General features: G+C 42.3%; 1 protein-coding gene across 1 annotated transcript; it reads left to right on the plus strand.

Moving 5' to 3' along the window:
- Nucleotides 1–3,249: 3,249 nt before the first annotated feature.
- Nucleotides 3,250–24,757, plus strand: kif1ab (kinesin family member 1Ab). Its single transcript, XM_034555134.1, has 48 exons — nt 3,250–3,361; nt 4,562–4,738; nt 6,865–6,938; nt 7,166–7,345; nt 7,469–7,537; nt 7,764–7,942; nt 8,066–8,177; nt 8,487–8,564; nt 8,651–8,716; nt 8,815–8,832; nt 8,921–8,999; nt 9,091–9,169; nt 9,993–10,135; nt 11,530–11,729; nt 11,895–11,974; nt 12,754–12,829; nt 12,922–13,001; nt 13,103–13,209; nt 13,338–13,421; nt 13,634–13,814; nt 13,893–13,965; nt 14,096–14,186; nt 14,282–14,430; nt 15,373–15,551; nt 15,841–15,978; nt 16,076–16,194; nt 16,317–16,402; nt 16,574–16,709; nt 16,822–16,978; nt 17,423–17,513; nt 17,606–17,724; nt 17,830–17,885; nt 17,993–18,101; nt 18,244–18,310; nt 18,485–18,569; nt 18,691–18,796; nt 19,101–19,124; nt 19,275–19,389; nt 19,508–19,641; nt 19,756–19,817; nt 19,924–20,069; nt 20,756–20,944; nt 21,046–21,117; nt 21,803–21,912; nt 22,906–23,025; nt 23,329–23,521; nt 23,626–23,744; nt 24,419–24,757. Exons 2-48 carry the CDS (start codon nt 4,633–4,635, stop codon nt 24,483–24,485), a joined length of 5,103 nt encoding a protein of 1,700 aa, XP_034411025.1. The 5' UTR covers nt 3,250–3,361; nt 4,562–4,632; the 3' UTR covers nt 24,486–24,757.
- Nucleotides 24,758–26,384: the final 1,627 nt, after the last annotated feature.

Below are 26,384 nucleotides of genomic sequence, written 5' to 3' on the forward strand. Positions count from 1 at the left end.
ATAAGAGACAAATTGGCAAATCGGAAACAACAACAGTGTGAGTTATATTGTACATTTGTGGTTAACTTGTACAAATAGCACTAACAATTTCTAACAACTTTCAAAACGAGAAAACACTTAAATATCGTGAGCAGGGAGGCCTTGCTTTCCCGTTTGGAGGAGACTATGTGGAAATATACAAATCATGGTTAGTTATTTTACTTTCCAGACAATACAGTGTCCACACTTCAAATATAAAATGTGTCTGTCAAATGTTTAAATTATCTCCTTTGACATTTGTTAAACTTAAGGAAAGTATCGCCAACACAAAGTTATTAGTGTTGCTTTGGTTTTTAATTCTGCTCCTTCACTGTTTGTGTCACTCATTCATGGTTTAGTTCACTTAGCAGCTTAGAACCGGTTCAGGTCAGTTTAAGGGTGTCTTGTTGATTCTGTGTTCCCCTGTCGTCCCACCAGCATTGCGTTCATAAAGAGGAGTCTCCTCTCAGACAGCCAATCTGCTCCCTCAGAGGAGGAAGATAAAGAAAGGATTTGTGTGGAATATGCACATTTCCCAAAGAATACACACCTTTAAAGGCCATGTTGTCAATCTCTGACCCCTTCAGGGTGATCAAATCGTATTGTGTCCTCATTCAGTTTTGGGCGACACATCTTTATTCTGATCTGCTTTGCTGAGATTGTACCCCTCCAGATGTATTTTAGTGTGTGTGCAGAGCTGTGGCAAGGCCATATTATTAATGCTGTTGTGGCATGTAATTCTCAAAACAAAACATAGGGGGAAGTCATTTTATACTCCCACGGGTGACTTGCAAATTATATTTTGGGTTACCAAATAAACAAAACATTGATATGTTCATGAGTTTTATCCTCAAAATGGCACCTACCATCACATACACATTAACATCAGCCAATTGTTCTGTGAATGATGAAGTAAACATTGTTCATGTTTTTAGGGGCGTTACCGATTGAAAGAGGTCAAAATGACACTTACAATCTAAACCATCCAGGTCAAACATTTACATTAACAAAGATATATTCTTATCAACGGTTAGTATTATTATTTTGCTTTATTTTTGTTATTATCCTTGCAATCTGACTGTGAAACAAAAGCCACGTTTCGCTCCATAAACTTAGATCTTATTTGCCTTTTGTCAATAACTGAATATAATATAACTGAGTAGAATATCTCTCATATTATTATTATTGCTTAACCTTTTCCAACTGCTGTGTCACAGCTAGGATCACCTGAAGTTGCCCCTCGCCCAGCTCTGTAAATAATTATACCATTGGTAAACAAATGGGACTTGCTGTTATCCTCACACTGGCCTTTGCACTGGACTGGTCATTCAGAATCTACCCAAACAGAGCAGGAGGAGGAGCTGGGGAGGGTCAGAGAGAAGAGATTCAAATTCATCAACAGAGGGTGTCAGAAGTGATCAGAGAGTGACGCCATAAACATTCAGTTGAAGCCCATGGCCAATTGAACCGGTCTCGTCTTTTGATTGGGCTTTTATTTTTAACTCAATCTGATTAACTCAAATATAAATAAGAAATGCAGTGGATGAATTTAAATTAGACTATAGCATTCACTTTTTCACAGTATAATTTATTTTATTAAACACCAAATAGTATAAAAGTCTTCACACTTTGTAGTAATCGTTTAACCAAATAAATGTTTGACAGGTTGTCATATAGATGCTTTCGAAATGGGCAGTTTGGATGGATCATTCTGGATTATGATGATTGCGATCGTCAAAATCAATGTAAAATTAAAAGTTTCTTAAATAAGTATAAGTTGCTTGGATATAAACTAATAGTCAGATCTCAAACAAACAGCCACACTGTTGGGTTGAATTCAGAAAGTCAATTTTTAACTTATTTATTCACGCATCATTAAATGTTTTCTTTTTAATATTCAGATATAGCAGCAACAAACTAGTTATTTGTTGTGTTGAGATATAGTGGAGTAATGTGGTCCTCTGCATGGGAATTAAGTCCCTCCTCTTCTGTGATTTAAACCCAGTGCCATGTGCTTTATTTATATAGCTGGCCAGCTGCACGTGGCTTCAGTATCTTACTCTCATAACAAGGCTCCAGCTGGCCGCCCTGACCGATGGTGTTATGGCTGGAGCTCGCACCACTCCGGTTCCCCCTAAACACTGTTACCTGCGTCAGCACTGTTGCCTTTGTTTATAGCGTAATCTGCTAGCGGCTGCTGCTGCTTTTGGAGTCGAGAGATATTCTCTCATTTTTTAATTAAGCACTCTAACTGCTACAAGTACATTAATCAGGCTCAACACCTTAGCACATCTCACAAAATACCCACAAAATACCTATAGGTCCATTTCCTTGATCCAGAAAAGTTCATTTTGAAGCTTGGTCAGATAGATAGATAGATAGATAGATAGATAGATCGATAGATACTTTATTAAATTTGGTTGTAGCAGCTGCAAGCATGGTTACAGAGCCTTTAAGGGGCCCTGGGACTAAACATTCACTGTGGCCCTATGTGTGTAATGTTGTACCGTTTCTCCATGTCCTCATTTAGAGCAGTGCAATCACCGCTGGAATAAAAGGTAATTTGTGTTAGTTTGTGAGCAGAATTTGAGTTAAAGTGACATATTGTACTTTACTGGTTCAAATTCCCTGATGAATGACCACAACATCAACTGACACACAAAGCACCAGCAGCGTGTTGGTGCTTTGTGGGAGACAGTTTGTAAGAGGTCCCTAAAGCCAGTTCAGTGTATTTGTCTCCCTAAGGATTATTATGGTCCATCGCTGGGCCTCTCCCTCTGTGTCTGTGCTGCATCACTCTGCTTCATGGCTGCCTGCTGCTGCTGCTGATGGCGCTGATGTCATCACCGCCTCCCAGCATCCCTGGCACAGCAGCACCGCCATTTTCCCTAGTTTCAGACTGACTGACGGACACACTGACCGGCGGGCCGCCGGAGCATCCCGCACCCATCCTTCTGTGTATCCATCCGGCCCCGGCTCCTCGCTCCTCCCTCCTCCTGTCTCTCACCATCGTCTCTAATTGATGCACCGCTGCGTTCAACACTCTCCAGCCCACCCAGCGCTGCCTACTGCTGAAGCTGAGGCTGACTCCCCTCTCCTTCCCCGGCGGATGCTCCATGTATGGATGCGCCAAGCAAAGGGATGCTGTAGGCTGACCAAAGACCGAGAGAGAGAGAGAGAGAGAGAGAGAGAGAGAGAGAGAGAGAGAGAGACAGACAGAGAGAGAGAGACGACAAATACAGGCTGCTGAGGAGATTCAAAAAGGAGGCACCGGAGGATCCGGGCGCTGTTTTGAATGGGCAAAGGACTCAGCCCCAGCGATCGTCGAGTTTGAGTTGCCGAGGTAAGATACGGCTCCTCGGAGATGTTTCTCCCCGCACATCATCGGTTCTGATGAGTGTCGTCCCTCGGTGAACACAGTACGCGCGCGTGTGTGTGTGTGTGTGTGTGTGCGTGTGTTTGTGATCTCGAGGCCTTTTTGTACATGTGAGGCGGTAAATAAGGACGCTGCGTCAGGGTGTTTGACTCCGCCGATGACGACACTTGCCTAAAAAAAACCGTATAGCCACCCTTAACCACACCCGGACTTAATGCCACACATGATCTTGCTCATTGTGTAGATGTCCTTTACGCTCTCACGACGAGCTCCCCTCTGACGCAGTGCTCGATGTTTTGGTGTCTGTGCCGTTTATGTTTACGCGGCCTGCCTTTGAGGTGCGGCAGGCGAAGCAAGATGGAGGAGACAATATTTACTTGGCTTATACATCTGTGCGGTAAAATGTCTCCTCAAATGTCCTGTGTGTCATCCTCGGATTTATCTTTTAGATTCGATATGTAATGGCTTATTATAAAGATTTTAAGGAGGAATTGTCTATCTCATCGATTGAGTCACGGAAGATGGATGTGCGCGGCGCTGCCCTGAAGCAATTATAGACTCTACCGTTAAAATCACCCTAAATGATGTGGTCATTAACAGAGAAAAAAAATGAAAGCCATCATTAAAGAGTTTAACGAAAAAACAACAATAGTAGGAGGCTTGTTGTTATAAAAATGCTGTAAAAACACACACTCAGGAATGTGTGTTGTTTTCTTTGGGGAGAAGCAATTAGCAGATACTGTTTCATCACAGGGCCTTCGGCCGGATACTTGAGGCCAAGGGATGATGCCCGAAGAATAAGAAGCCATTTTACTGTAGAATAGCAGGGATGCTGATGCCAAATAATGTCCTGGACATTTAGTCAGCGTGTTTTAGGAGCCGTGAGGTTCAAACTGACAGGTTCAGGGCTGTAAAATGGAGCATGTATCTCCGTCTTAGCTGTTTGGCTCAACTTACAAGGCCCACTCCTTAATATGTAATTATAAAAACAACAGCAGACCATGGATGAGTCTAATCATCATTTCTAAATCTCTATTTGTAGCTATGTATGTGGTGTAATGAAATGTATGGTGCAAAACAAAAGCCCTGTTTACATCTGACAGATTGTCTGTATGCTACATGTCTCTGCCTGCAGCGGCACTAAAGCCTTCTCATCTACCTGCGCAGGTGCTAGGTGTGTGTCTGTGTAGCCACACAGATCTTCAGCTCTCCTGCTCACTCGCACACCGTCCTGCAACATGGCGGCGGCTTCAGTGAAGGTGGCGGTGAGGGTCCGACCCTTCAACTCCAGAGAGACGGGGAAGGACAGCAAGTGCATCATTCAGATGACAGGAAACACCACAAGTGAGTTCAAGTCATTCCGTGTGTAGTTAAAAGTTATGTGCAATCTGATGGTTGTGGATTTCAATATTTAACTGTTTTTGTAAAAGCCATCATTGGCTTTGAATGTGTTTTGCTTATTGCTACTTCACAACGTTTGAGCTTCGCTGTGCAGAGTTTGACACAAAATGGCACAACAAGTTCTACACAAAGGGGCAGAAAGGAAAATGTTCATTTGCATGAATGCATCAACAAATATGAAGCAACACACACTGTGTGTAATCTGTGAAATACTGCAGAGTGATGTGTAACGTAAAGGATCAATAACACACTAAAAACAGCTGACTGAAACGTTAAACACTCTATGTTAATGACAGACAGCTTGAAGAAGAAAGAATGCACAAACTCAGTTCATTTTCCCGTCTTTTGACCTCAGTCACAACATGTTCATATACATATTTGAGACTTTTCCGATGAAGCAGTTGTCAGGTCCTGTAGTCTTTAGAGCGTGACACCCAGAAATGCGGCGATGTCCTCTTTCGATCATGTTCCTGTGACCGACAATCAGCCGAGTTTAGCATTTCACCCCAGGTATTTTGGGAGGCATCTTTGCCCTGCAGCAACAAGAGAGTGGGCCGGGAGTCATGCAGCATCATGGCAGCCAGAGAAGGAAACAAAAGCGCCAGTCAGTGTGTGTGTAGGATGTAGCTACAGTCGCTGCAGGGACGAAAAAAGAGCTCCTTGTTCTGGTTGAACCCAGACGCCGGGTCAGCTGATGTGTGTGTGTGTTTGTGTGTGAAAGAGAAAGACAGTAGTATGTCAGCCTGTTGTGCCTGTTTAAATGACCTCATTAGAGCCAAAGATTCAATAAGTGTGATGGTCACACGCCTTTGCTTCTGGCTGGGTGCACCTTTCAGCAGGATGTTTACGTGTGCTGCTACATTGAAGTTGTCCACAGCGATGCTGTGTATTCAGTTTGCAGCCGAAAGAGCATCTGCTCCTGCTCAGATCTTGTTTCATATTCTGGGTGCACCCCTCCCCCTCTTTAAAAAAGGATGAGTGGTGCTGCTTTTGGTCCCGAACTGTAATATAGTAAGTCCTCTCTGAACCGTGTGTGTCCTTCCTCTCTCTTGAGTTAGAGGTGAATTTATGAAAAATATTTCAATACCACATCTTTCTGATGATGAGGATTTAACACATTATATGCTGCTCCCAAGAATTACAAATCATAATGTAGAATATTGACAAATAGCAGCACATGCTTTAAGTTACACATTATGGGATTGCATTACTTAATACACGTGTTATTACGAAGCATTTCTGTTTGCACGTGAAAACTAGAGAGGTGAGAAAATGCAGCAAACATCAGTTTGGAATTGAATCAGTGGCGTTGACATCCGATTATATGAATCTTAACCACAAGTCACCAGTGCTGGTCCCAGATGTACATGTTTTGGTATAGTTGAATTATTACCAAAAGAGCATAAAAGAGAAATGCACTCTCTCTCCATTGATTTGATGCATTTCTGCCAACTGTGCATTGATCACAACTTGACTCTTCACGAATTGTTGTTCTTTCTACAAAGTTCTGCCTTAAACTTGCATTCTCTCTACTGGCCATCAGGAGGCGACTCCTCTGGTTGCAAAAATAAGTCGTATTGTATAGAAGTCTATGAGGAGATTGTGTCAATTCTCGTTGAAAAAATACCAGATGGCGACGGACAAAAAGCAATGCTTCAAAACCGTAGACTACAAACCAACGGGTGGCATCGCGGTTATCGCTGCACTTCCTGTATACAGTCTATGTTTGGAGCTTTTGCTGTTTTGCAAAGTTTGTGTTTCCTGTTTCAATGCAAAAAAACAATAATAACAACTGTCAGTAATTAAGATGATAAGACACAACTTGATTGAAGTGATCATGATGGAAAATAACAGAAAATATTAGTTAAATTAAATTCAATACGTACGTGTGTGTGTGTGTGTGTGTGTGTGTGTTAGGAGATGATAAAGGCTTGGTCAAGGTGCAACGAGACTCATGGTGTGTGAGAGAGAATGTGTTGCATTCACAGAAATGTTTTCACAGTTTGCCTGAACTGAAATGAAGGCACATGAGCGTGACGCAGTTTCTGATGTCTCTATTCATATTTCAGCGATCTTGAACCCCAAACAGCCCAAAGAGAACAAGAGTTTCAACTTTGACTATTCTTACTGGTCACACACCACGGTGAGTTTTACTGTTTGAAATACATGTACTCCCAGATAAGAAAGAAAAGGATTTGTCCCAGATTGCACCATTAATAATTGATATGAAATAAAATATTGATTGAAATGTTAGTATTTATCCTCTTGGTGGAAGGAACTTATTTGTCTACTAGAGCATTTTCCAGCTGTGAAAACATGTCTCTCTCATCTTTTCTCTTTCTTCCTGCTGCGCTCCCTCTCTCTCTGCAGCCCGAGGACACCAGCTTTGCCTCCCAGAAGCAGGTGTACAAGGACATCGGGGTGGAGATGCTGCGTCATGCCTTTGAAGGCTACAACGTGTGCATATTTGCATACGGCCAGACAGGAGCGGGCAAAAGCTACACCATGATGGGTCGACAGGAGCAGGACGAGCAGGGCATTATCCCTCTGGTAAAACAGATTACAGTTCTGACCAATAATTAAACACATAATCCAATTCTCTTTTAGCAATGGGAAAACCATAAAAATCATCAACAATGCAATCTTTACCACACAAATTACTCTCTCTTTTAGCTGTGTGAAGACCTTTTCACAAAGATCAATGGCAGCAATAACGACAACAACATGTCTTACTCAGTGGAGGTGAGTGACGACAAACTACTTTTCATGTATATATGAGTCTGGGGCATGCATTGTACGGTCTTAAGATACATTAAAGGAAAACATTACAAATATTGTTGAGGTGAATCTGTTATTGTAAGTATTTTCGTTACATCAGATAGTCTGAGATGAATTCCCTCGATTTTGTTCGCCCTGGAATCGATCGATAACTCATTTTAAACCACTTCCGGCTCTGTGCCTGCTCCAGGTGAGTTACATGGAGATCTACTGTGAGCGCGTGCGCGACCTGCTGAATCCCAAGAACAAAGGAAACCTGCGTGTCCGAGAGCACCCTCTGATGGGACCCTACGTTGAAGACCTGTCCAAACTAGCCGTCACCTCATTCAACGACATCCAGGACCTGATGGAGTCTGGAAACAAGGCCAGGTAACGGTCGTGGCAGACTCCTTCGGTGTGAACAATTCAATCGCTGGAACGAATGATGGATGGAGCAGATAATGTTTGAGTCAGCAATATGCACCTGACGCAGAGGTTTTTCCCCTGTTTCAGGACTGTGGCTGCTACCAACATGAACGAAACCAGCAGCCGCTCCCACGCCGTCTTCAACATCATCTTCACACAGAAGAAACACGACATGGATTCGGAGAACACCTCCGAAAAGGTTCGCACTAAAAGGCTTCTTGCCTTGAAAATCCTCCAGTCTGACTGATGATTTTTTTCTGCTTCTCAGACAAACAAATCAATACGTGGAATCGTTTTATTAGTTTCACCACAGAAGCATCAGAAGAGATGCTCCAAGGCAGAATATATTTTATTGCCTTTGACCTTTACTGGAGGCCGTTTGTGGTGTAGTTATTTGAGGAATGTGTTGTTGAATTGATCGATAGCACTTTGCTGCCACTTCTCCGAGTGCAGTTTCAGGTGAAATATGTGAGCTGAGGTGGAGGTTTGATCTGTTGTATCATCACAGGTTAGTAAGATCAGCCTGGTGGACTTGGCTGGCAGCGAGAGAGCCGACTCCACCGGAGCGAAAGGAACCAGACTTAAGGTGAGAGAAGGATAGTGTCTTTAAGGTTGTTTTAAATGTAGGAATAGATGGACAAATACTCAATTATAATACTCAATCATTTGCAGGAAGGAGCAAACATCAACAAATCCCTGACTACACTGGGAAAAGTTATTTCTGCTCTGGCTGATCAGGTATGTTTTATTCACACTTAAAGAATACACTGTGACAAATTATTTTAATTTGATGTTGTCCAAATAACAAACTCTGGCATTTCTCTTCCAACTATCAGGACTCAGTACCAAACAAGGTCTGTAATACTAACACATTTGAATTGTCCAATTAAAGACAATATTTAAAGAATATTTAGAGATTCGTTGTCTTTATTTTGTGTACAGAACAAGAAAAAGAAGAAGGTGGAGTGTTTCATTCCCTACAGAGACTCAGTTCTGACTTGGCTACTGAGGGAGAACTTGGGTATACATACATTATATAAACCTTAGTTTTTACCCAAATAAAACACATCTTCTCTGCCAGTTCACCTATTGTTTTACTTTCTGTCTTCTAGGAGGAAACTCTCGTACAGCCATGGTGGCTGCCCTCAGCCCTGCAGACATTAACTATGATGAGACTCTCAGTACCCTTCGGTGAGTAAAATGTCTATTACCTCTCTTTTGAAGATTTTGAAGATAATGTCAAACTTATACTACACGTCCAACTAGTATAAGAGATGCCTGACTTGATCTCGGAGCATTTTTCTGCATACATTTGCATATTATTGAGAAGCTTTGTAGTGTCGCATTAGTTGTGTACCTGTACAAATTGCACTGCTTTCACTTCCATGTTGGCCTACACTCCTGCTAATGTGCAACTCTTTGCATCGAAATAAGACGGGTCCGTATCTCCTAGAAACAAAAATACAATGTACCCGAAACCTTCTACCCCAAATGAAATCAACAGAGCACTGCTACATTCCTGCTGATCGCACAAATAGGACTCAAAATAAGGTTTGTCTTCACTGGACTGCAGCTAATCGTGGGAAGCCTAAATCATGATCGCATTTAATATTGGAATAGTTGCGCAGTCTTAACTCACAGTAGCTTTTTTCTTATTATCGGCCCATATTGCCAATAATTGATGATTGTAATTCAGTATTGAGAGCCTGAGGAACAAGGCTTTATAGCCTAATGGCGTCTTGACCTGGATGACCTCTGTACACATGACATCTATTGCATCTGTCCATCCGGGGAGAGGGATCCTCCTCTGTTGCTCTCCTGAAGGTTTCTTCCCTTTTTTCCCTGTGAAAGGTTATTTTTGGGGTGTTTTTCCTGATCCGATGTGAGGTCAAAAGGTCAGGGATGTCGTATGTGTACAGATTGTAAAGCCCTCTGAGGCAAATGTGTAATTTGTGATATTGGGCTATACAAAATAAACTGAATTGAATTGAATTGAATTGAATTGTCCCTCCAGGTACGCTGATCGAGCCAAACAGATCCGCTGTAATGCTGTGATCAACGAGGACCCCAACAACCGCCTGGTGCGTGAGCTGAAGGAGGAGGTGGCTCGCCTCAGAGACCTGCTGTTGTCTCAGGGCCTAGGAGACATCATAGAGAGTGAGTGTCGCACAGAGAAACGCTCACTCAAAAATGCACTTATATAGGCAGACACACACACACAGACACACACACCACACACACACCAGCATTTAGACCCATTGTGCAGTTTTCTTCTGACTGTACATGTAAGACAGAGGATGACAGTTAAACTTGGAGTGTGGGTGTCTCTCACACTCATTTTCTTCTCTCCTCTGTCCTATCAGCGTATCGCTGCAACAGCCCGGTCATCGCTGGTTTGAAATGTGTGTATAACTCTAGCAAGCCTGCGCTTTGCAACTAATAGAAATGAATCCCGAGCCGTCCTTTCTCCTCCACCACACCAGAGACCTGATTCATATTGCCAAGAGACTATATGTGAAGTCAGACATGACATGAATTAAAGTAAAATACATTCAAATCCTACTTGATTATTTAGAGCAACACAAAAATGATCTATGGTTGCTGTATTAAGTTAGTCTTTTCTCAGGAATTCTGCAAAATGGCGTCCTTTTTTCTTCCCATTTGTTGTAGTTTCCATGGTAATACCTGGTCTTTTTCTCTAATTTAATCTGGGATGTCCAGCCTCTTAATACTTTCATCCTCATAGCACAATTTTAAATTGGCTGGGATTTTCTATTTCACTGAGAAGCTCTGAATCGCCGGACTCTTTGCTTCTGCAAAAAAAGAGTCCAAGCATTTTGTTTCATGAGACTAGTGATGATGGAAGAAAGCACTGACTGGGAGGACGCCATTTTAGATTGCTGACGAACTCCTTCTTTGCATCCTGGTTCTCTGTGTGTGGAGCTAATTGAAGCTATGACTCAGGTGCTCAGAGGCCTGCATCTCCGGGAGCTGTGCTACCAAAGGCTGTGCTAAACACTTTGAAAACATTAGGACATGCAACACATATGAAAAAAAACACAACTCTGGCTGTATTTGGTCATATTGCATTGTAGTGACGTATATATTTTTGTTTTTATTTCACTTGACATTCTCATGCTTGCGAGATTGTCGAGTGTGTCGGAGACAAAAAAAAAGAGCTTCTGGTCTCTAACTTTCAGTTGATTTGGCATTTTGTGCTCTGTAAGTTTGAGTTCCACATTCCTCTCCGTCTGCGATGGCTTTGGTGAAATGACGTCTGCTTCTTTGAGCCATTATTTGAGCTTTCTCTTCTTTTTTTGTACTCCTTCTCGTTGTTCCCCTATTTATTTCCTTTTTTATCCGCGTGCTCCTCTCAATCCCTGATGTCTCTCCTTAATTACCCGGCGTCTGCTCCGTCCATCCGTCCATCCGTCCATCCGTCCATCCGTCCTTCTGTCCTTCTGTCCTTCTGTCCTTCTGTCCTTCTGTCCTTCCTTCCTTCTTTCCTTCCTTCCTTTCTCACTTCCATGCAACGCCTCTCTCTCTGGCAGACCTGTGCGATTACAAGAACTTTGAGAATAATCGCCAGGCTGTCAATCAAAGGGGTGATCTCTCCGCAGTGTCCAATGTCATGACAGGAATGAGTCCCTCCCCCTCGCTCTCGGTCCTGTCCAGTCGCGTCGGGTCCATCGCCAACCTCCATGACCGCATCTTCAGCCCGGCCAGTGAAGAGGCCATCGAGAGGCTCAAGGTAAGAAGGATGATGCTGAAATTGTTCAGGAAACGGTAGGTTGGATATGGGCTAGTGAGCAGAGATACAAGGTCAAGGTCAGCCTCTTGTTAAAACCAAGATTGAGCAAAGTGAATAATTCCATTTTGTATTATTCTTAGATTTCTCTCTTAATTTTGCCAACAGGAAACCGAGAAAATCATTGCAGAGCTCAATGAGACTTGGGAAGAGAAGCTGCGACGTACCGAGGCCATCCGTATGGAAAGGTTTGTCAAACATATTCATTCAGAATTCACATCAGGTCATTCTTCCCCAAGAAATGTATATTTAACCAACATTATAACAAATGGACTGTTTTTAAATGTTTTACATTTTTTGATTAGTCATCCTTACATCATATGAAGAAAGAAACAGCCCAAAAAACTAACAAACACTTAAATAAATCAAAATATAACCATGTTTGATAAAGATAAAAGAAAAAAAATATTTATATGTAAAAGATAAACAAAGCACTTCATCATTTGATTATGAATTCCATATCATATATATCTCAACTAAATAATACAATAATCTTCCTGTTCTAACATGATATACACACTTTTTTGCGTAGTTTATATAATAAAGAAAAACAATTACATGGTAAATGGACTTGTTGTTCACCCCCATTCATACACTGATGACAGGAGCTACCATGCAAGGTGCCACCTGCCCATCAGGGCTATCTAAGCAGTCACACACCCATGGGGGCGGGGGACACGGTCACTCCTACAATTACAGACCTTCTAAAAATGTCCCTTTGCTTTTAAGCCAGCGTATCATCAATTCAAAGGAAGCGTTATCCTTCATCAGCATAACACAGTCAGGAAATTGTCAATGTTTTACCAAGTTGTGCTTTAGATATTCCTGCTGGTAAAGGACTATTTTTGATGGAGGGACCCTTCTGCTGAATATGGACCTGCGGTCTTAAAGGATACATCATGTTGTTGGATTGCAAGACTATTCTATTTTTAGCCATGCTAGCAACACGTGTGATTGCTTCCTGTAGAGAGGCCCTGCTGGCTGAAATGGGTGTTGCCATGAGAGAAGATGGAGGCACTGTGGGCGTCTTCTCCCCGAAAAAGGTACCAGGCTCGTCACTGTTGCGCAATAGTTTGATGTATTTCCAACATCTGTCCAAACACACAAACATATTGATATAATTATTTCCCTTTAGACGCCTCATCTGGTGAATCTGAACGAAGACCCGCTGATGTCAGAGTGTCTGCTGTATTATATCAAAGACGGCACCACCAAGTAGGGTTTTGTTTTTTATATACATTTAAAAAAATATTTAATACAGATACCGTTCAGTTTCTGTGAATTTGTCTCAATCGTTTTACCTTAACTTCTCTCAGGGTTGGCAGTGAAAATGCAAAGTCTCGCCAAGACATTGTTCTCAGTGGCCATTTCATCAGAGATGAACACTGCACCTTCAGCAGCACCACGGGTCCTGAGGGAGAAGGTACGGGCTGGCTGCTCTCTCTTAAGATTACAATGCTAAATAACTGTTGTGACATGTACATACATATTGAAACTCAAGCCATCCATATCGTATATGTAATAATAGCTCTATAATCTTCTCTTGGCCAGGATGTGTCATCCTGGAGCCATGTGAAGGCTCAGAGACGTATGTCAACGGGAAGCGAGTTAGCTCTCCCATTGTGTTGCGATCCGGTACGTGAGAAGCTTCATTATGGTCTTACGAAAGGTGTAACACTAAGTAACTGTACCAAGAGAGTAAATGCATCCGGAGGACGAGAAAAGTCAGTGTCTCATTTTTGTGTTTGGACATCAGGAAAAGCTTCTCATGAATTGTAGTCTGACAACACAGATCTAATCTGTAATTAATGTATTTTTTATTTTATTTTTTCGTGTGCACATTTTAGGGCACCGCATCATCATGGGAAAGAGCCACGTGTTTCGCTTCACGGACCCGGAGCAGGCTCGCCTGGAGCGAGAGAAGACGCCGTGCGCAGAGACGCCGGTTGAGCCCGTCGACTGGGCCTTCGCTCAGAGGGAGCTGCTGGAGAAACAGGGCATCGACATGAAGCAGGAGATGGAGCAGAGGTGTGTGGACAACACATTATTACTTCATTGCATTGAGTGATATTGCTTTTCTAGCATCCGGTTTTGAATCTCTTTCAGGCTTCAGGAGCTCGAAGATCAGTACCGCAAGGAAAGAGAAGAAGCCAGTAACCTGCTAGAACAACAGAGACTGGTGAGTGAATGGACATACAGTTTATTTTATATTTACCATTTAAGGTGCCTGTTACAAAGAAATGGCAGCTTCAAATGTGTATTTACTGCATACGGACTGTTTCTGATTTAGATCATATGTTTTCTTTCAGGACTATGAGAGTAAACTGGAGGCTCTTCAGAAACAAGTGGACTCCCGGTACCTGGACTCTCCTGAGGAAGAAGAGGAACCTGAAGAGGAAGGTGATACTGTCACTTTTTAACTGACTCGACAAAACAATCATCTGGCTTTTATTTTGTCTGAATGTATTCACATTTCATGTGCCTTTCCCCCTCAGTGCCATGGACGCCACGTGAGACTGAGTTGGCTCTGTGGGCTTTCAGGAAGTGGCGTTTCTATCAGTTCACCTCTCTCAGAGATCTGCTTTGGGGCAACGCCATCTTCCTTAAAGAGGCCAATGCCATTAGTGTGGAGCTCAAGAAAAAGGTGCGATGTTTGTTACTTTAAAACATTGTCCTTATTCAGCCCTGACATATGTGTCATGTGCCATTTTTTTTGAATCTAAGATTTTTTTGTGTTCTAGATAACATTTTACAAATCTACATCCATATACAGTTCATTTTCTTGAAAAATACGGTGACTCAAATCCCAAATTTCTTGTTGAGATTAATCCTTCTTTTTTTAAGTCAGAGTGCAAATATTGCATTAATTTAATGTGATGCTGGTTTATGAAGAGTTTGCTCTTCAGTCCCAAGGCAGACATATTATTCATTGTCGACCACAATGATTTAGCCCAGTGAGTCATCACAATGTAATACACTCTGTCCAGTCATCCATCAAATAAAAGGTGCATATGACAAAGCATTTCTTTCAGCCACAATGAAACTCTACTGCTTTACGTCTCACACAGTTTGGGATTTCAATAAGCAGAGAAACAAACTCTTACTTGCTATGAAATCCTTCAGACGTTGTGCAACTGTAGCTACACAGTAGTAATACCTCACTTTAATCTGTGCTACTTGTAAACAGTAGACAATTTGTTAATCGCTATATAGTTGAGAGTATATTGTAGATCCAAGACGAAACTGACAGAAGGACCAATTACAAATCCGTCTGTGACTTCAGCACCACGGACAGCGCCATAGAATTATCATAGCACAGTTAGTCTACTGACATGTCATCGCCATGCTCGGGGCCTTAGACTGTTATCCCCCCTGCACTCTTTCTGCCACTAGAGAATGGAGCAGGGGAGGCATTTTGGTCATTTTACTAACAAGGGGGAGGGCATCTCGCAAACCATATCACTCCTCTTCTTTGTTGTGGTGATAAAAGGATTGGGATATATTTAGCATGTGCTGATACCACGATATGATGCAGTGGTATATAAACCAGCAGTCACTCATGTTTTACGTCTCATGTCGTCCACAGGTTCAGTTCCAGTTCGTCTTGTTGACAGACACTCTATACTCTCCCCTGCCCCCCGACCTGCTGCCCCCGAGCATAGCCAAAGAGAGGGAGAGACGACCTTTCCCTCAAACCATTGTCGCTGTTGAAGTACAAGACCAGAAGAACGGAGCCACGCATTACTGGACTCTGGAGAAACTCAGGTACAGTGGTTTTGTCATTAAAGACAACGTAATTACAGGTTAAAAGCACCAGGGTCTGTTTATTCACCCATCAAATCATGGACATGTTTGAGTTCACATCCTCACTAAAAAACAAACTATGGATATTGATATATGCATTCTATTAAAGCTTTAAAAGAACCATAAGAGTACCAACTACTCGCTAACGGTGCCTTTAATCTACCATATTGTGTGTTTATATTTCATCTCTGTCTTTATATCCTGATTTACTCTATTCGTTTATCTTTTCTTTTCATGCTGCCCCCTGCAGGCAGAGGCTGGACCTGATGAGGGAAATGTACGACCGCGCTGCAGAGCTCCCCAGCAGTGCTGTGGAGGACTGTGACCAAGCTTTGACCGGAGGCGACCCCTTCTACGACCGCTTCCCCTGGTTCCGTCTTGTTGGCAGGTACGTCGCCTCCCTCCCGCCTGCAGGCTGCGTTGATTCAAAACTCTGCTCTTTCTTTTATTGCACAATTAATCATCACTTCCTACCTTCTCCTCAGGGCATTTGTGTACCTGAGTAACCTGCTGTACCCGGTGCCCCTGGTGCATCGCGTGGCCATCGTCAGTGAGAAAGGGGAGGTGAAAGGCTTCCTCAGAGTGGCTGTGCAGGCCATCTCAGGTACAAATACAGGTTGAATATCCTATTACAGTCAGATTCTGTTGAACATGTTGTTGTAGCTGTTCTTTTGTATCAAGAAGTCCCAATACAACATCGTATCTCTCTGTTTTGTCCCCATTCAGCTGACGAGGAGGCCCCTGATTATGGCTCTGGTGTGAGGCAGTCAGGCACTGCCAAGATCTCCTTTGAAGACAAGCAGTTTGAGAAGGTACTAATTGGCTGGTGATGTGTACTGGTCTTCTCTGAATGTGTCCTGTACCACCGATAAAAGTCAAATAGAATTTAAGCACGAGTGTTTACAAAAGAGAGTTGGAATTTGAGTTCATTTCTGAAAGGTGTAAAAGGGATCCAGGCTGATTGTTTTTCTAACTGGTTCCAGTTCCAGACTGAGTCGTGTCCTGGCGGTCTCTCCCCATCCAACACCTTCCACGAGGAGCTGCGAATCGTGGAGGGCGAAGGACAGAGCTCAGAGATAGGAATCTCTGCCGATGAAGTCAACAACAACAATTGTCCAGGTGAGGTTTACCCTGATGTTCACGATACACCACTGCTGAAATAAATGTTTTATTTCAACGTAAATTCATGTGTGTTTTCATGTAGCCGTCATTGAGGCTCCCCGCAGCCCAGTGAAGAATTCAGGTCTGGGTCTGGATCTTCATTTGGACCTCTCCCCGGAGAAAGCTCTGTCCCACCTGAAGATCGGCAGCACCTTCACCTTTAGAGTCACCGTCTTACAGGCCTCCAGCATCTCAGCCGAGTATGCCGACATCTTCTGCCAGTTCAAGTGAGTTTCAAGAACGTCTCCACCAAAAGTCCTGGAAATAATATTGTTCATCTGCTACACATTTCTTACTTAATGTCTTTTGTTTTTGTCAGAATCTTCTCTCTCGCTCTTCTGTAAACAATACACATTAATGCATGCACATGTATACCTCTCACAAGCATTGTTGTTAAAGCTCAGATCACATTGTTTTGGCATTAAATAATCTGCAGAATCATTTAAAAAGATGCAAAACAATGAATCCTTAACTCTTTAGATTTTATTCCCCATGTTGTAGTTCACAAGAATTAAACACATCAATAATGAAATGAACAACAATGTTCAATGATCGTAGATGTTTGTGGTTTGTAGCAATTCTCAAAATGAGCAGTATGCGTGTGGTCAACATAGTGTACAGGGAGAACAAAGGGAGGTCCGTTTTATATAATGGCGTTGGCTTTTTTTTAGCTTCATCCACCGCCATGACGAAGCTTTCTCCACTGAGCCGCTGAAGAACACGGGCAGAGGACCTCCACTGGGCTTCTACCACGTTCAAAATGTAAACATGAATGTATTATTATAAAACATTTCTGATTACAAATAGTTTTCTTCAGGCTGTGTTTGAGTTCTATTTCCTGTCTCCTCTGTCAGATCACAGTGGAGGTGACAAAGTCCTTCGTGGAGTACATCAAAACTCAGCCCATAGTCTTCGAGGTGTTCGGTCACTATCAGAAACAGCCTTTCCCTCCGCTCTGCAAAGACCTGATCAGGTCAGGAAGCTTTCATTTCCGCCAGCCGGTGACAGCTTTTGAGGGGATATTTTCAAATGGAAAGAAAGTTTCCTCACGTTTGGTTTCTTTGACTTGTCGTCTTAGTCCGCTGCGACCTTCCAGGAGGCAGTTCCCCAGAGTGATGCCCTTATCCAAACCAGGTTAGCAGTGGCATTTAATGAGCCTGAGAGTTTTTAATTATTCATGATGCAGGCTGGTTTACTCTGCTTGTTTGGCACATTAATCTTCTCTGTCTTCGTTCCTCCAGTGCCGGCCACAAAGCTCAGCACTCTGACTCGCTCCACCGCCGGACCTTGTCACGCCAAATACGACCTCATGGTCTTCTTTGAGATCTGTGAGCTGGAAGCTAACGGAGAGTGAGTTGCATCTTTACGGCTGTGTTTCGTAAAGCACAAGAACATAGTCGATCATGCTCTATGCGAGACAGTGAATGTTATCATTACTTTGAAAACAATTGAGTGCTAACATTTAACACATTGATTGTTTCCTTCTCCACAGCTACATCCCAGCTGTTGTCGACCACAGAGGCGGGATGCCCTGTCACGGCACGTTCCTCCTACATCAGGTCTGACATGTCACACCACATCCCCAGTTTCATATGTATATACTCTATAGGGAGTGTTGAATTAGCTGTTATCTATAGCTTAGTTGCTGCATCTGTTATCCAAACATTTGGGAAAGAACTTGTTTACCTGTATTATGTAATTATTTTATGCTTTATCTTCTCCCGACTCCACAGGGCATCCAGAGGAGGATCACGGTTACCATCGCTCATGAAACAGGAAATGATATTGACTGGAAAGAGGTGAAGGAGCTGGTCATTGGTGAGTGACAAGGACAATTCAAAAACATTTGGGCCTAATTGGTTAAATTCTAGTGGGAAGACATCTTTAAAGGTTCAGTTGTTCTCACCGGATTGATCCCATCATAACTTGTTGACTTCAGGCCGTATCCGAAACACACCGGAGGCTGACGAGACCATCATAGACCCCAACATCCTTTCCCTCAACATCCTGTCTTCTGGATACTTCTGGCCAAAACACAACGACAAGTACACATTTTAGACTGATCATTAATTTACTGAATGTTTCTTTTCTCTCTCTCTCTCTGTGTATTTGCTATTTTCTATTTCACAACAGTTACTATTACAGTAACACATCTATATTATAAAGCCAGACCAGTTGCTTTTTGTTCACATTGCTTCAATGTGCCTTTTATAACCAGATACTGTTTGGCTTCAATGCTTTTTTCTGTTTGCATGGATCAGTATGTTTTGCTGAGTTCAAACTTTTAACAGCAGCAGTTAAAAGTTTCTAACTCGTGTCCTGTTTCTCTCTAACCGTTGCTAACGCCAGCGTCTCCTTGGGAGTTGATCATAGGTATAAATGACAATCATTTAATAAAATCTTTTTCATCAATTATTGTTTCTGATAACAAAATGGTCAATTTGCTCACAGGCTTTTCATGAGGTTGGCACTTTTTTTTCTTTTTTTTTTTAAATATGCAAATGTATGTTTTTCACATTGCAGAACTTTCTACCGATTTGAGGCAGCATGGGACAGCTCCATGCACAACTCTCTGCTTCTGAACAGAGTCACTCCCTATGGGGAGAAGATCTACATCACCCTCTCTGCTTATGTAGAGGTACCGAGACTGTACACTAAAAACATTCAGGCAATGCTGAGCATGAATACTTGTTTCAAACCAAGAGCAATTCAACTAGACCCTTCTGGATTCTGATTGGTTGCTGTCTCATATTTAGATGGAGAACTGCACTCAGCCAACAGTGATCACCAAAGATTTCTGCATGGTGTTTTATTCCCGTGACGCGAAGCTGCCGGCCTCTCGCTCCATCAGAAACCTCTTCAGCACCGGTTGCCTCCGACCCTCTGAGAGGTACCGATTTATGGACATGCAGTCTGAATCTCACACTGATTTTAGACGATCTCTCAATCTAAGAAACGTGTTTAATGAAATTGACAGTTCAACTAATTTCATCTCTCTCCTTAGTAACCGTGTCACTGGAGTCTACGAAGTCATTCTTTGCCATGTGGCGGACAATGGAAGTCCAGGTGAGACAGAAATCAAAGAATTCAGAAAGAATTACGATAGCATTTCCTTTTCAACTAGAGTTAGTGTTTCGGTTTAAAATACTTTAATATACATCTTTTTCTTCAGGCATGCAGCGGCGTCGCAGGCGTGTGCTGGACACCTCGGTGGCGTACGTCCGAGGAGAGGAGAACCTGGCTGGATGGAGGCCTCGCAGCGACAGCCTCATCCTGGACCACCAGTGGGAGCTGGAGAAACTCAGTTTACTGCAGGAGGTCAGTTAGTTGACTGAATAGGTTTGTTAGTAAGGTGACACCGAGAAAAGATCAACGATGTTGCACTTCATTATATATTTTGATTGAGTCTCACTATAGTTTGATTCCAGCTCAGTTTTTGACCAGTCACCGACATGACCTGTGAAAACCACCTATATCCCAAATCATCACCTTTTCATGAGGAAGCCAACCCTTTTCACAGCTTTTCACTGGACAGGGATGAAGTGTACGATGGGTGGAATAGACGATGACATAACTCGCCTTTCAAATCACCCCAACCATGTGAACGTGTATTCAAACCAGGTGTTTTAGATGTAAAATGAAGAATGACTACACTATTTAAAGTAAATGTGTGTCAAAGTACCGTTTTAAATGAAGCATTGCCATGCTACAGAGACCTCCATCATGTTCTACAGACACAACACATCTTTGTCTGGTGCAGATCCCCTCAAACATCACACCATAATCATTTGAATATCTTTTTTAATGAAAATTTCCTCCGATATCAGTCAAGATGATTGCGATTTGATATTTATTCTAAATTTGAAATTGTGAACAAAGACATATGGAGTGAATCGTTGATGCATTCATCTTGTTCTTCCGTGTAACCTGCAGCACTCGACATGTCGCCCTGCGAGCCTTTCCGTACCACAACCGTTGAAGTCCGTCTGTGCTCTGGTTTTTAGGTGGAGAAGACCAGGCACTACCTGCTGCTGAGGGAGAAGCTGGAGGCGACTCTGCTGGCAGGACAGGATGCGCTCTACAAGAGCAGCGACATCAGCGATTTTGCAAAGAGTCCCGTCCTCAGCCACAGTGCCGGCAGCAGCCCTGCCCTCGACTGCCCCAACCAGAGGCAGAGGGAGCTGGCTGCCAAGGTGACTGCTGCTCCCCGGGGCCCCCAGTAGACTTTTCTCATTTGGCTTTCTTTTTTTCGATCAGTCAACATCATCTGTCTTTCACTTTTCTTCCTTTCCAGTGTCTGCGTCTGCTAATGCACACCTTCAACAGGGAGTACAGCCAGGTGAGCAGCAGTGCCAGTGAGAGCAAGGTGAGCCCCAGCCTAGGCCCTCTAACCCGGCCCGTTAACCCTTCTGAACCTTTAGCGTTTACCGCTGATATTTAGGCCCCGCTCTCTGCCAATGCATTCAGTCATTATTCAGTCATTTTTCAGTCTTTTTCTTTCTTTCTTTCTTTCTTATCCCATCCATTTTCAAATCACTCTGTTTTCTTAACCTTATGTCTTTATAATCACTCAGTAGACCAGGGTTACATATTATTCACAAATAATAATATCTTCAGCTTCAACAAGAAAACATTCTCAATCAAGATAATATTGACTCAGGTTTACTGCAGATTTAAAGCCATGCATCCATACCTCATACCTATGATTTAAGGTTTACCCCCCCCCCCCGTTGAGACTATGCAAGGCTTCCACTAACCCGATGTTACTCCTGCATATCCTATTTAACATATTAATCAGCAAAGGGGCTCTTAGATAATGAGGATTACAATAGTAAAGAGATGTTTTTTACAGTTCAATGCAAGAAAATGACAAATATTCTGATCGGATTGTTTTCTGAATGCACGTCTGTGTTGTTTGTGCTTAATTATTTGCCGGTATGTTTTGTCTGTACCTTTGTGTGTGTGTGTGTGTGTGTGTGTGTGTGTGTGTGCTTCTCCATGCATGATTGGTTGTGAACGTGTTGCTGTGTGTGTGATTGTGTGGGTTTTAGCTTTCGGAGATGTCTGCGTCGCTAATGAGCGACTGCTCCTCGTCTGGACTGAGCGCGCTCACTCCGTCCTCCACCTGCCCCTCACTGGTCGAGGGGAATTATGACATTAGGTATGTGAGTAGGCGCAGTTACTTATCGCAGTACAAGTTTAATACTCTTGGTCTGTCCTGTTTTAGATACTTTGCTACACTGTGCCTGAGAAGATAAATATAGGACATGTTGTGATTCAAGAACATTTAGCTTCAGTTGTAATCAAATGATAACAGATAAATATCCTTTGATTACAGTGACTTCTTTGTGGATGTCTTTGTCTTTGTCACCAAAATACTACAACTATACTTCAATCTCAATCTCTAAATTTACTCGAAATAACAAACATTGTTGTTGCTGCCGCTGTACATTTTTGTCCAGGAAAAGTTTAGCTTATTATGCTAAATGTTTCAGTTGGTGATATTATTACTTAGAAATAGAAAGTAGAAATATCAAAATGTAAAAAATACTGATATCAGCATTCAAAATCTTACTTAAAGTAAAACTATAGAAGTATGATCAGCAAAATATACTTGGAAGTATCATAAGTACTCAATAAGCAGATTAGCTCCATTCAAAGTGTTTCATTATTATGTATAACATATTATTGTATTATTTTTGGTGATGCAGTAACATGTAAGCACTATTTTAATGTTGTAGCATGACTACGTGGAGTACCGATTGTATCAAAGTGTTATGCTACTGGGTCGTTTAATCTCTGATAATATATCATATCATATATCATATTCTACAGACTGGTGAGGTTTTGTATTAAAAATCTTAATCTGCAAAGAAACCAGAACCTACAGCTGTCAAATTAATCTAGCAGAGTAAATGTAAGTAAAACGTAATGGAGTGTTTAATAAGTAGTGTAAGTATAAAGTAGCAAAACATGAAAATACTTATCTGAAGTGCAACCACTCATTGCTAAGACATTGTACAATCTTATAACATGTTTTTCTTTGTAGTGAAGAGTATTTTTCAAGTCCGATTTGCAGGCCGAGACTCTGTGCTTTGAATTAGTGAAATAATGTTCCTTCACATTAAGTAAACATGTTGTTTTTGTTGCGTAGACACACTGAACCCAGTTCAGGAGCGTCCACACCAGACCTGGACCCCTACAGCCCCGTGGACCGAAAGAAAGCTCTGAGAGGGTGCACCTTTGTTCCTGACATACAGGAGATCCGTGTCAGGTCAGACCACACACACACACACACACACACACACACACACACACACACACACACACACACACACACACACACACACACACACACACACACACACACACACACACACGCGCACACACACACACACACACACACACTCACACACACACACACACACTACTTGATTTTGAGTCACTGTGGAGAAAGTTAGCCTTTTATTTCTAAATTGCAAACTCTACTGTTTTTGTTTGGGGGAACGAGCATCACTTAAGAAACAAGTTTTATTGATTTTTGTCTAAACATTAATGTTGGTTTCATCATGTGCAGCCCCATTGTGTCAAAGAAGGGTTACCTGCACTTCCTGGAGCCCCACACCAGCGGCTGGGTGAAGCGCTACGTGGTGGTGCGTCGGCCCTACGTCTACCTGTACCGCAGCGAGAGGGACAGCGTGGAGAGAGCTGTCATCAACCTGTCGTCTGCGAAGGTGGAATACAGTGAGGACAAACAGACCTTACTGCGGGTACGACGCGCTTCCGTTTCAATAGTAAAACTGAGTTTTAGATGAATTAATAAACAGTAACCCACTGAACTTGAACTGGAACTGAAGTTACCTCACGTCTACAGACGCCCAACACGTTTGCTGTGTGCACTGAGCATCGTGGGATACTGCTGCAGGCCACCAATGACAAAGAGATGCACGACTGGCTGTACGCTTTTAACCCTCTGCTAGCCGGCACCATCAGGTGAGTGGCGGAGAGACTGTAAAGAGAAAATCCACCTAAAACATCATGAACAACTGTTTCAAACAGCCATTCAGTCAATCTTACACATTTGAAATATAACTGCAGTAACCCTTTCCTATACTTTCCTATAGGTCATGTCGTTTTATGAAGCAAGATGTAACTGTTACTATTTAGAACTGTTCTATGTAATTTGTTACTCATGACGGAAAATGCAAATCAATTAACATGACCCGGATCAGCATGTGCCTGTGGCCCCTCATTGCTGGTGATGGTTTCTGTGCGGACATGAGGTCTGAGCACTTTAAACAAAAACAGATCATTTTACCCGAGTTATTTCATTTGAAGGGTTTTTAGAGGCCTGAAGAGTTGAACAGTTCCAACAGACTTCACAAGCACAAAAACAAAATCAGAAAAACAAATAATATGTTTTAACAGAAACATGTGGTGGCTCTACATACGTTTCTTCTCTTGACCGGCAGGTCAGCTCCATATCCAACCCTTGAAAATCAACTAACTAAACAAGCAATTAACTATAGACAATTCACTTACCTCAAATAGCTTTATTTTGTCTTTTCAGAATACTTCATGGGAAATTACCACAAATGCTTTACAAATATTTAAAAGGTACATTTTTCTTTGACTTACTTCCCCCTTCTTCCCCCCTCTCTCCTCAGGTCAAAGCTCTCCCGGAGAAAGTCGGTCCAGTCGGTCCAGTCGGTCCCGTCTGCGATGAGGATGTGAGAGGTGAACCGTCCTGGTGGAAGACAACAAACAAACAAACAAACAAAACAATCTAAAGGCTCAACTCAGCATCCTGCTCTAATGAACATAGACCATATAAACAAACTTATACATAAACCACTTAAATAACCCGCTATATGACAACTGTCCCACTCCAAAACATCACTTGATCGCTCATCCCCAAATCCAACCAAACGGTCTTTTACCTGTTTTTTAAGTCGCCACCTTAAAACCCTGCATGGTGTGCTCCCTCCTGACCTTTAGAAGAAACATTAGACAAACTAACTACCCAAACCTGTTAATACACCTACCGCGTTGGGACCCGTTTTTATCAGCTTTTATGTAGAACTCTGTTGTCTGTAAGGCTACCAGTTCCCTGTAGAGAGTTAGTATGTGGTCAGCCCCTCCTTTAGTCTTAATAACTGAAAATAAGTCCCAGTTTTAAATCAGCCATTCATTTATTTTCAATTAACGCCATCAGGTGAAGGGGAAATTGCCAACATCAAATGGGATGTTTGGCTTTGTAGAGTTGTGTAAAGTGCAGGGATGATCGCTCCATACAACCATCATATATTGTACATGACCTCAGTTTGGATTGGCTGGGTGCTCTACAGCATAGAGTATTTGTTTCACTGCATAGGTTTCACATAGCAAACAGATCAGTGATTTTAACCTTGAAGTAGCATGAGGGATTTGTTCGGACAAAATGGTACTTTGTTGTTCCTGTGTCGTCATTTCTTTAACCGCTTCCAAGTTTGTTGGCGAGATTAAGGCAAAATAATTCATTATCAGGAGGGAAAACTCACGGCCTTCTCGTTATCTGCTTCTTTTTTTATTATTATTTATAATCCCTTGTGCGTAGAACCACGATGGAGAAGTTTATTTATTGTTGCTATTGTAGGTTTTCTGCACTGGTATTTATTTGTGACAGGACCACTGACCAGTTTTGTTGCATGGCACTTTATTGTCTGTATTGAGTTTATGTATTATATCATTTACTCAATTATTTTGACCAAAGCATTTTTTTTTTATTTCATTGTAAATCATTGTCCAATGGGCTGATGTGTTCGCAAATATTTAGGATGTTAGAGAAGTTGTTTGCTATATTGGGAAAATATTGTTTGCTTTCTTGCCGATAGTTAGATGAGAAGATTAATACAACTGAACGATACAGGTACTGTGATAATATATCGAGGTATTTGGTCTAAAATATTAAGATATTTGATTTTCTCCATATCGCCCAGCCCTATCTCCAAGGGTAACTTTTGGCAAGAGAGCGAAAAAACATATTCCCCAAACCTATTGCACTAAAAACGTATCAATTATACCTAAATTAACCCACGATGTTTTACATGACACCAGGAGGACACCTGTTCTGTGTGTGGCTAAGTAAAGGTACAGTGTGAGGCATTTAGGGGGATCTGTCAGATATGGAACATAATATTAATAAGTATGTTTTCTTTAGTGTATAATCACCTGTGTTTTTGTTGCCTTGGAATGAGCCGTTTATGTCTACATACGGAGAAGGCCCTCTTCATGGACCGCCATGTTTCTACAGTAGCCTCGAACGGACAAACCAAACACCGGCTCCAGATAGGGTCATTCGCGTTTTTTGCTGTGGGCCACCACAGTTACACACACTTGGCACACGGGAGACGTTTCAGTTGGTTGAAATCTGCAACCTCACCGCTAGATGCCGCCAAATCCTACCCACTGGCCCTTCAACCGTAATCAAATAAGCACTTATTCTGTCTGTTATGGGCCAGCAGAGTTGCCACAGTAAATACGTTTACAATTTAAGTCTCATCTAGTAGCGAAATGGAAAGTTGTATTCGACCAGGGACCTGTAATCTGTTGAAGGTTGCTTTGAGTGGGCAAGAGCGTTGTCCATGCACCAGA

Source organism: Cyclopterus lumpus, chromosome 17 (genome assembly GCF_009769545.1).
Source record: "Cyclopterus lumpus isolate fCycLum1 chromosome 17, fCycLum1.pri, whole genome shotgun sequence".
NCBI lineage: Eukaryota > Metazoa > Chordata > Actinopteri > Perciformes > Cyclopteridae > Cyclopterus > Cyclopterus lumpus.

Coding starts and splice junctions, on each gene's coding strand:
- kif1ab (XM_034555134.1), top strand. CDS start 4,633: ATGGCGGCGGCTTCAGTGAAGGTGGCGGTGAGGGTCCGACCCTTCAAC. Junction 7,346..7,468: donor AGCAGGGCATTATCCCTCTG/GTAAAACAGATT, acceptor TCTCTCTTTTAG/CTGTGTGAAGACCTTTTCAC. Junction 8,565..8,650: donor CGAAAGGAACCAGACTTAAG/GTGAGAGAAGGA, acceptor AATCATTTGCAG/GAAGGAGCAAACATCAACAA.